This window comes from Drosophila melanogaster, chromosome 2R, assembly GCF_000001215.4.
Source record: "Drosophila melanogaster chromosome 2R".
NCBI classification, from domain to species: Eukaryota; Metazoa; Arthropoda; class Insecta; order Diptera; family Drosophilidae; genus Drosophila; species Drosophila melanogaster.
This window is the reverse complement of record NT_033778.4, coordinates 13,346,488-13,357,464: the sequence shown is the minus strand read 5'-3', so window position 1 is coordinate 13,357,464 and position 10,977 is coordinate 13,346,488. Positions and strand designations below refer to the sequence as shown.

Here is a 10,977-nt window from a genome sequence, read left to right as displayed (position 1 = left end):
TCAAAGTTTTCCCAGCCATTGCATGTCATTTGCATAGTTTTCATTGCCCAAAAGTCTGTTGTTGTTGCTGCTGCAGTTGCTGTAACGAGCTGTCAACAATCTTTTAGTTCGGGCCATCGGCAATGTATTTGCCAGTTTTTCAATTGAATTGTCGAACGAGTCGTTGATATCACAGGCTTTCCACTTGGCTACCCGCTCTCAGGGCCAAGATGCAAAAATATTAACTTAATTTATGAGAAGGCCTGGGCTGTTAATGTTGCAAATCGACCGACAAATTGCTCGCCATCGGCCAGTTGATTTATGGTAACTGGGTCGCCTTGCATGGGAATTTGGAAATGGTACACGGGGTATGGGTACGGGTGTGTATGGTATGGATATGGATATGGATATGGGTATGGGCAGGGCCACAGACAATGCAACTAAATGTGCAACCTACTTTCCAATTATTTCACAGCAGCAGCAAGGACCTTCCCGGCTGCCGCAACAACAGCAACTGTGAGCCGGGTTAACAAAGCCGGCCTGAGTGCATTTTAGCTGAATTACCGCTCTTTCTTGAGGGGCGCACAAAAAGACAAGTGGGCGGTGGTTGGGCACATGCAATGCATTCACCTGCACATAAGGATGATGGTGGTGGTGGTCGTGATGAAGGAGGTGGTGGCCAGGTGAAGTGAGCTGCAATGCAATGGTGGTGCCGGGTAACATGAAGTGGCTGAAGGCCTCTGTACACGCCCAAAAGCGAGTAAATGGCCTTTTGTGCCCATTGTCTGAGGCCTTTCCAATTGCTGCGCTGCTGCTGCTGCAGCTTCTGCTCGACAGTCATTATATGCCAAAATAAGGCCACTCAATGCCAGCATAAGATCTCCGCATCCTTCGCACTGAGACGCCGTTTCATTTGCAACACCTACAAATGCAATTTTCATAATTCACTACAATTTACTAGACATTTCTGCTAATTAGTCGCAGCTACATTTCGTTTCAGGCAATCGTAGGCAAGGCACAAGGTGCACAACTTTGGCTAATTGCAAAATAAGCAGGCTCTCATTAAATTAGAGAATATTGCCAGAGAAATCGCCTCGAGGCGGAAATCTGGACAGGCAACATCCGTTTCCGCTTCCGTTTCGTTTCCGTTCCCGTTCTGCAGCTAAAACATTAACCCACTAATGCCAGTTGGGCCCCAGCTCGACTCCATGATTCATTCGGTGTCACGTTAACCCATTAAGCCATAGATACAGTTGTTTGTCGGTCGGTGTCCTTGTTTTGCGGTCTAAATGCACAAAAAGCTTAGCATAAATGAGCTCTGCTCTGCTGTGTTTCGCTGTCGGTCCGCGTTTCCGGTAACAAAGCTCATTAGCGAGAGTAGCAATGGCAACGAGTGCAGCGTCATCTAGCGGAAACTCGGGGGTACTATTGCCCAAAGGATTTACCCGAAAATAGAAGGAACAAAAAAGCGAACAGTTTTGCAAGTATTAAATCAGAACGAAGACTTGTCAGATTTCTATACAGCTCTAATTAAGTTGCCGTTCTCAGGAATGACTGTGCGAGAATTGCTCTGAGTATATTTGGTTTTATGGTTATTCTACTTTATTACTACAACTTGGACCTATTAGGATCTGTTGTTTAAGTGGCTTTGGTTTGCTTCCATTTAAGTTTCAGTTCGAATCGTAGTTGCCATTAATATTCATGGGTTGTAAATATTTTAGAAACTTAAATTGCTTTGCTTATTTATATAAGTTTCATTCAAAAGAACACAATTTTGATTCTATCAATACTGTTGGATCTTTTATGGCCGATTTCTTATTGACAAATTTTCTTCACATTTTTCATGTAGTATTTATTTTAAAAGTTCTCTTAGTTCTTACGTTGCTTCCACCAACATTTGCCTTGATTTCCTTTTAATTCTTTAGGCAAATAATAACAAAACGAATCTAAAGATAAAGTTCAGAGCCCGCCTCATTGCTAAGTTTTCCAGATTGATGCCGTTTGTCTTTGGGCGTCTTTCCCGACTTTTCCGCATTTTCCGGCTTTTCTGACTTTTCCGACTGACTGTATGGATTTGAGTACCTGCTCGCAGAAGTGGAGCATCAGGAAATGGGGAAAGTTGGCAAGTGGGTGGGGCTGGTCTGTAGATGTGTCTTAACAATTGCTCGGGCATCTATAAACATAATTAAAGAAACTCTGGCAAATTAATTCGAGTTGAGAATTTAACAATTTGCCGAGCAAAACTTTTCCCCACCGAACAATAAACAATCAAGTTGGCTTCAATGGCGACTGGCAACTGGAACTGGCAACTTTTTAATCAAGTTGAGGATGCAAATGCCGGATAGTTGGTTTATATGGCCACCTAATTGGCCGGCGTTAATAATATGTGCTTGTTACCGACTGTTAAATTGCAGAGCAACTGACGCCAGTGATTCAATTTGTCAGCTGCTTGTTGGGACGTCCTTCGTCCTGCGAGGGATGGGTTTCTTGTCCTCGACTGATGTGACTTTTAGTGCCGGGCTTAATTAAAAACCCTGTTGGAGTAATCGCCGGCGTCTTGTCATTTAGCTTCCTCGCTCCTTGCAAGTAGTTGCAAAGTTCGATTTTTGTCGTCTGCGTCTGCGGTCGTTTGCCCCAAAGTGCAAAGCGTTGTCCTCCGTAAAAATCAGCCAAAGGATGAGCCGAGCCACGCGACACATGGCTTCCACTTCAGCTCATGCCATCCCATGCCATCCAATCCAAGCCCATACCATGCCATCTCATCCCATCCCGGCCAGACTCTCTTCTAATTGAGTTGTACAAGTCGACTACTAATTGCATTCGATGCCTGGCGCTCGGCGTTGATATAATTAAATTTTATTGGCCGGCGAAGAAGCTTAAGGTGTTTTCCGGTCAGATTTATCGTCGTTCATTTTAATTAAAGTTTAATCGTGGCGGCGCCCGCTTTGCCCCACCTGTCAATCCCTTTTTCCGGCATGGGGGTGTTATCTAAATTTTTAGTTCTACAAAAATAACCACCCAACTGAAATCACATAAATAAATTGAAAACAAAATACCCAGACACGAAGACACTATTACACGATCGCCACATATACAATACATTGAAAGACATAACATTTAGAAGACTAGACATAGAGAATCGAACGGGCATAATGGTACAGCAGGGCCTCGATGCGACGAACTTTGGTCTGCGGAGCGACTACTCCAGTGAGAACGGCGATCATCCATCGTTGTTCGATACGATTAAGGATGGGGATCAGCCGGATATGTGTGCCTTTTGCCTGGATCGCATACAGAATCCAGAGAAGCTGCACTGCAATCATGCGTTCTGCAAAAGCTGTTTAGCACTGTACAGGGAAGCTCGCAACTGGGTGGCCAAGCGTTGCCCAATCTGTCGGAGCAGCCTGGACATGGATGGCCAGGTGTCCAGGCAGTTCCACGATGTAAGTGCTCCATGGGTAACTTTTCGTAGCACTATCAAGTGACTACTAATTAGTAGTGGCGGATGTGAAAGCATTACACTTAAACTTAAACGTTAAAAGATGTGTCCAATGACAAGAAAGTACCTATCCTAATCCCTTGATCTCCTCCAGAACTGGCGTCTATTTGGTATTATGATGGTACCGCTGATGGTGCTCAGTCTGGGCCCCTTTTATTTGCTGTTGCTTTACTGGTGAATTCGTTTACGAAATATGTATATTTGTATTAAGATAGATCTATGCAAACTTGTCAGTGGATTTTAATTAAACGAAAAAGACATAAAATGCGACTGGAATGTGCTTTGTTCTGGCTCGTCCTTTGTCCTTTGACCACCTTAATGAGTTTTTAGCCAACAAGATAGATAAGCGTTTTCTTAGAAAAGCTGCTTGAATGGTGGAAGCCCAAGTTGCTGGTATCACGATTGCTCATACGCCCTGTGGTCGCCATGCCCCCATTTTAGCCACGTTTTAATTCAATTTTATGCGCCAATAAACTGATTTGGCTGCTTGCACAAAAAGTGCTGCCACGCATGCATATTGCACCGAAAGGAAAATAAATCGATGCTGAATCAGCCCTTTGCCATACATATACCAATATATCTCGATATCCACGAATACCAATATTTTGTGGGCCCTTATTTGTGTTTATTTTGATGCTGTAAATCAAAATGTAGCTCGCAAAAAAGTTGTTTATATTATACAAATATTGTTGCACTTTAAAATGACCAACAAGTAAATATTGGAAAATGTGAATATTAAATGTTTATTGGCCAACACATGGATCAGTTGATACCCTTTGCGGTCTGCAGCTTGTCACTTGGTTTTTGTATTTAATTGAAACTATTTTAAGTTGAAATATTCTTGTGTGACAAATGTTATTGGATACTTTGGAGTGTTTAAATGAGATTTCTGTGCAAAGATTTAAGTTTATAAATTCTTTAAAGAAATCTTAAATATCTAGCAATAATTTTACAATATGTTTATTACTTATGCGTTTCATTTCCTTGTATTATTTTAAGTTAAGTAATGACATTATATTTTTAATCGGCCACAGCAATAAATAAATTCCATTGTATTCAATTGAAAGCTTAAATCTAGGGTAAAATGCGATTTATTCAGCAAGCGCCTGGGTTTTGGCATTCATTGTTTTGGGTTTTGGCCATGTTTTGGGCCACAGTTTGTTCATTTGGCCATAATAGCTCACACATGCCACAATGCAGGGGTAAACAAATATGGCAAGCGTCGTTCGATAAGGTTTTTTTAGCCATTTCGATTTGCCAGCCAGCAGCTGCTGCCGTGAAAAACGCTCCGGAATTTCGGCCATGTCTAAATAAAGCGCTGTAAACTAATATTCCGCTCCAGGCATGGATAGTCTTGCTGGGTGAGATGCAACTGGAAACTGGCCTAATCCCCTCCACCGAAGTCGGTGGGCCGGGCTTTGGGCATCGAGTTCCATTCTAGTCGCCATTTGCCATTTGGTGCTCACTGTCACATCCGTTCGCACAGGATATGAAAAGGCTGATGCAGCTCTTCAGTTTAGCTGGCACTATTTTTTCCGCTATTTGTCCGATTTGTGGGCCAATCCACACTCGATTTTTCGCCTCTTTTTTCCACGGCGTTGTTTGGCTTTTGTCAGCTGGCAGGCAGGCAAATTGAAATGTTTGCCCCAGGCATCGGTTTTCCACCAAAGGACCCCCCCGGTCCCTTAGCCATCGCATCTCATCGGCTGTTTGTTTGTTGATCTTTGACACTAGGCTGTAATTGAAAGTTTTGTGCGGACATTTGAGGAGACAAAGCCAATCGATAGGGTCCGGGATCGAGAAACTGGTTCAGCGGAGCCAATCCAAATTGAATTTTTCGACTCGTGCCGAATGGGCGGGCAATTTGCTTTATATTCTCAATTAGTTTCGTGGACGGTGGGCGGGCTTAATTAATTTTTACATGTCCTGCCGTGACCTACAGTCCCAGCTGCAAAATTCCACCTGTCCTGCCATGTCCTCGTTTGTAACGCCCATTTCATGGCTGCTCGTCCTGGCAAGCGGCTTTATCGCCCGTCCGTGTCGCGACCACAATTTCATCGATAGCAAACACAGACAGCGGGGGCTTTTCCAACCGCTTTTCCGCCCATTTTCCCCCGACCAGCCCAACCGCTGGCTCACTGCCAATGCATTGTGCGCCGATTATTTTGCCGTTTATTTCGCTCTCGCCCGGCGATTTTCGTTGTATTTTCCTTTTTCACTTGTGTTTTTTTCGTGCGCTGAGTCTGTTTCCCCGGCCCGGGTTTTCATATTAAATTTTTGTCACTCTGCCATGTCTATCTTCGGCTTCGGTGCTCTCCAAATTGGCTGCTTTTCAACAAAGATGCAACATCTGTTGCCATAAGGCAACTGCTCCAGCTCCAGCTCCTGCTCCTGCTCCAAGCTGCAGGCTCCGTGCACCATCGTATCGTATCGCTTTGCATATCCTTTTTGGCTCTGGTGCAAATTGCAGTGTTGGCCCGGCAAAAAGGAGCTCATGTCCCGATGTTTTCCCGGCTGTTTCTCTCGCCGCAGAAACCCAAAATCCTATTCATTATGTCGCCGGAGTAAGGGGCGCGGTTGGAATGGAATGGAATGGGTATCTGGGATTGCCATTTGCATGTCCTGTTTCGTTTCATTAAATGTTTGCCTTGCCGCATACAATTACCAATTTATTTTGCCGGCGAGTGCACTTCTGGGCTGCCTCGGCTTTTTATCGTACTCCCTTGGATAAGAAATAACCCCCAAGTTTAGCGACTGCACACATGCTAAAATTGTGCCAAATTATCTCGGTTTTTATTCATGTTTTTTTGGCTTGCCCATTTTTGTTCATTTCGAATTGTGCATCCTATAAATCCACGGAGCTCAGTTGTCGGACTGGATTTCTTTTGATTGACGGTGTGGGGTTAAGGATACTGGCGGTTATACCTTAATCAAGGCTTAAAAATTTTCTGAAAATCTGATGCAATTATAAAAATAATACAACTTGAATAATGGTAAAATGGTAGATACTTGATCACATGTGGTCACTATTATGTTGATTTCCTATCCCTGGTAATTGCAATCTGAGCAAAGTGCTCATAGAATCCACTGACTTTGCTAATTTTATGGATCTTGAAATGAGATTCTTAATCTTCATTACCCGAACTTTGCTGCGCACTTGTGTATAATGATTTCTGCCCTTTTACCACCGCCGTCGACCCTAATGATATAATTAATTAGTCGACCTGTGAGCGGTACGTCCTTTGACCCCAGCTGCCTGCATTTGTTTTTGCCAGCTGCCTGCACACGCTCCTGATTATTGTTGTTGTTACCTCAGCATATCCTCGCATATCCTGGCTGGCTTCGTTCGGTGTCCACCTTCCACCGGTGTTCACCAGGCGACCGTGCAACTTGCAGAATCCGGAATCCCTGGTGCCGAGCCGTGCATTGTTTGCTCTGATTGCCGGCGTGGCAGAAACTGAAACCGAGGCAACGACCTCTGGCTGGTTGTCAAAGATTAAGCAAACCGGGCTAAGCGGACAAGCAAACACTCGCACTCGAGGGCATTTGGCAGGTCCTGCCAGGGTGGTTGGAATCGGCGGGGATTGCGGGCTTGGCGGGGTTTTGTGGGAAGGGTCCAGGATGGCAGGATGCACACGGCAATGGCTGCATTTAGTGTGCAATAAATTTCCTTTTAATTTACTAAATGTGTTTGCGACTGTCCAGAGCCCATGCTAGATGTCCAGTGTTCCTAGTCCTGGGTCCTATGTCCTATGTCCTGCGACCAGGTTCCCATATCCTGCGCGTGAAGCGGACAAATGGCTGCGGAAGACGAATGATGCAATTGTCTGGCTTGACTCTTAATTGCTTCTGCTCCTTGCCACTCGGGGTTCGAAGTTTTTTGGCTGCCAATTATGCAAATGCAAATGCAGATGCAGATGCAGATGCAAAGCGAAATGTTTGCTGTCAGGCAATTGAATTTGCAAAACCAGTTGCCAATGGTCGAGGCGATGATGATTTTGTGGCCATAATGATTTGTTGCTGTGGTTCTTGTTTGTCCATCTGCCTGACTGACCGCACAATTTCCTGTCATTAGGGTCGGACATGTGCTGCTCCTCGGTGGGATCCTGTCGAGGTCCTGGCCGATTTTCCTCCAGGAGCAGCTTGAAACGAAGCGTATTGTGTATTTATGAAAGCATTTAAAATGCATGCCCAGAGCAGCCCAAAACCTGCTGTCATAATTTCCCATTAACCTACTTCCAAAAAAATGAGCAGCATCTGTCTCGCTCCCGCCATGTGTGGCGTTCCTTTCTCCTGCTCATTAGCTGCCAGGCAGCCAGGATTCTGGCGTTTAATTATGTCACACCCCGGTCACATCCTGGATGTTGACATGTGTGTGCGAGTTGTCAGCGTGGATTCATCAAACATGCAGCGGAATTGCTCCCTGGTCAACTGGCCCGAATTCTCTCGCCGTCTCGCTTCCCCTGATTTCCTGTCTCTGTCCCCCTGGGCAGGACATCAAAACTGCCGGCCATAAACTCTCCAATTAGATTTATGTAGGTGTGCGGCTGTGTGTGCAAGTGTATGAGTGTGGGTTGCCAATCAATTTTTAATGAGTTTGAAATTGTTTGGCCATGGAACAATGGCTAATGTTGGCCAACAAAGTTTTATGGCATGCAGGAGTTCTCTTGGAGATCATATAAGTGAGTTTAGGGATCTATTGTTGTGGTGATATCAAAGTTTAGTCAAAATATATGCAAAATACCATCAGTTTTTCTTAAGCGTACTAAATTGTTATAATAAACAAATATATTGTTTTAACTTCGCTTTTTAATTTGTCTTATTATTTTTCACTTGATATCTTTATTCATGTTTGGTTCATGATATTATGTTTTCTCAAAAGCATACTTAAATATATGTACTTTGCGTAAACAAATTTAGATTATATTAATTTTACCCAGTTTGTTATTGCAAACACGAACGTAAACTTTAAATTCCTTTCTATTTTGTTCTCCCCCATGAATATCCATCAGTTTTATTTTAAATTATTTATCTGGTCCAACTTTAAACGGTGATTCAATTAACATGGCCAAGTCTTCGACTTCTCGGCAGACTTAATTGGCTCACTGACTTATATAAGAAACAGGCCCACAGAGTAACGCTGAAATGGGTAAAGGAGGACAGTGAAAAACGCCAGATAGGGGACAGCAGGTGTTCTGGACTTGGCCAAGTTAATGCTCGCCTAAGCCCCGCAACTGCAAACATCATTAGCCAATATTATATGCATTAAATTTTATGCCCAAATGGCCCAGAAAGGGGGTGGCAAGTGGGTGGATTGGTTGGTTGCCTAGTGGAGCGGGCGGGGTTTTGCTGGCAACGTTGAGTTTTCTGCTGGCAAGGCAAACTTTTCTTTGGCCGCAGTTAAAAATGTAAACATCAGTTGTGGCTTAATGCGGACGGCGGTTGCTTTGGTCCTGGTCTTGGTATGGGTATGGGTGTGGGTCTGGGTTTGGTTGTGGGTGAATGGGTATGCGAAGGCGTCGGCTTGAGTTGGGACTCCCCCGAACTTGGAGTTCTGTTCAACCACAAGCTTGGGCTCTGCCAGGAAAGCAGGAGAGCCCGGCATACAAATTGTCTAATCCCACATAGTTCTTGCCACCTTGCAACTGGCAGTGGCAAAACTTTGTCATTATGTTTGCGCATGTTTCCTTTCTCTTTCCCACCGACCGATGTGTGTCTGGGTGTGTGTGTGTGTGTGTGTGTTTGGGCCAAAAAATCTAAGCCACTTGGCCAGATCAGAGCGGAGTTTTGCATAAGCCAAGTCCACTGCATATTTCGAAACAAATGTGCAAAGTTTAAATTGTTTACTAAATAAATTTTTTGCAGACACCGAAGAAAATGCGCTGCAACACAGAGCCACATTTCATTTTGCTTCATTTCATTTGTTTTGGCCGAGGTCCTTGCTTGCAAAAAAGTCTATTAAAGTTTGCTAATGATGTCAGTTATGTTCTGGCTGCTCTACACGAAATTCAGTTATGGCCAACTTTAGCACTTCCAGGCACACACACACACACACACATGTCGGTGGGGCAGAAATTTATTATTGCCCGGCGAATAATTTTAATTAATTATGCCAGGGAAAAATATGCGCTGCTCTCGAAAGTATGCCACGAATTTTGTGCCATCTTGCGGCTTGCAGTTCGTGTTTTTTTGCAGCTGCTCCATTGGCGACAAAGACTGCCGCGGATACCGCTTTCCACCGCTGGCACTTTTTTAATTAGAGGCAGCCACAAAAGGGTTTTCCTCCATGTTTTCCCACAGCTGCTAAGATTTTTTAGTTATTGTCAAAGAGCAGTAGACACGCCCTTAAATAGTAGTAAAAACAAAAAGTGAGCAGCCAAGCGATGCAGGTAAGGCAAGGAGAATTTAATGCAGTCGAATTCTTGTTCATAACTGGCTATGCTGAAATTGTATATCAAATAGCTTAGTCAACTGAGTAACTTTAATTTCTAAAACTTTTTTTTTTTGGACAGACTAATCTAATCTCCTTGTCGCGCTTCTATAACTATAACACCCTTTTGGTTAGTTTTCCGCCATGATATGCTAATTAAAATAAAAGTGTCACCCTCCCGTTTCGAGTTTGCACAGCTTTTGACACACATAATTCCAGGGTAGCTGCTGCACAAATGCTGCTCTTCACAAATATTTACACGTGCTTAATGCGTTCGACGTGTTTGCGTTTTATTTGTTTTACTTTTGCAGCAGCGCGCTGCCCTTTTGTCCCTTTTGTGCTCATTTAAATATTTACTTTAGCCGGAGTTTTCATCCTTTTGTTTGGGTGTTTTCCATCGGGTTTTTGTCCTTAAAGCGAAATTAATTTAAGTAATGCGTCGGCCAGTGCTATTTAGGGATTGGTTTTCCAACCAAATCCTTTTTAATATGCCCGACACATTTTTCATTTGTCATGGAGAGCCAACCCAAAAGCCACATCACACAACACTCCAGTCCTTCGAATTGGCCAAAATACAAACCTGTTATTTGTATTTTGCTATGTTGGTGGGTTGCTGGTGGGGGAAGGCAAAGTTTTTGGGGCCTGGGCGCGTATGGGCTGTCAACGAATTTGGCGTTATCGTCATTATCAGCACTCGCTTTTCCGACCCGCATCGTCAGCTGTTCCGTTTGTTTTTTCCACAACGGCTTGCGATTTTCGCAGCAAAGAGGAGAAGCACAAAAAAAAAAAAATTGGCTTGCATATCAGCGCTATCGCTATCAATCGACACTTTTTTCTCGCAAGTTGTCGAGGACTTTTCCTTGGCTTTTCCACCTTCCAGCCATACCCAGGTTACTCAATCAACTTGCAGCTTTTTAGCTTAGCCCTTTTCGCCGGCACAAAATCAAATTTCATTTCCACCCGAGTTTCCTTCGAGCGGGCTTTTAGTTTTACTTTGTTCGTGACACATTCCATCGACAGTTTGCGCTGCAAGGACGAAAACAGCGACAATGCAGAGCGGTCATTAATC

At 43.9% G+C, this 10,977-nt stretch overlaps 1 protein-coding gene across 2 annotated transcripts; it reads left to right on the top strand.

Annotated features, from left to right (window-relative positions):
- Positions 1-2,965: 2,965 nt before the first annotated feature.
- CG17048 (uncharacterized protein) lies at positions 2,966-3,827 on the top strand. Of its 2 annotated transcripts, none has more exons than NM_001201989.3 (2): positions 2,966-3,422; positions 3,573-3,827. In NM_001201989.3, exons 1-2 carry the CDS (start codon positions 3,132-3,134, stop codon positions 3,654-3,656), a joined length of 375 nt encoding a protein of 124 aa, NP_001188918.1. In that variant the 5' UTR covers positions 2,966-3,131; the 3' UTR covers positions 3,657-3,827. The 2 variants fall into 2 exon arrangements, with proteins under 2 accessions (NP_001188918.1, NP_610866.1); NM_137022.4 differs by having other exon boundaries at positions 3,573-3,707.
- The last annotated feature ends 7,150 nt before the right edge of the window (positions 3,828-10,977 follow it).

Bases quoted from the DNA above. Each gene is read 5' to 3' on its own strand.
- CG17048 (NM_001201989.3), top strand. From the start codon at position 3,132: ATGGTACAGCAGGGCCTCGATGCGACGAACTTTGGTCTGCGGAGCGAC. The intron at 3,423-3,572 runs GTAAGTGCTCCA...GATCTCCTCCAG, and splicing joins TGTCCAGGCAGTTCCACGAT to AACTGGCGTCTATTTGGTAT.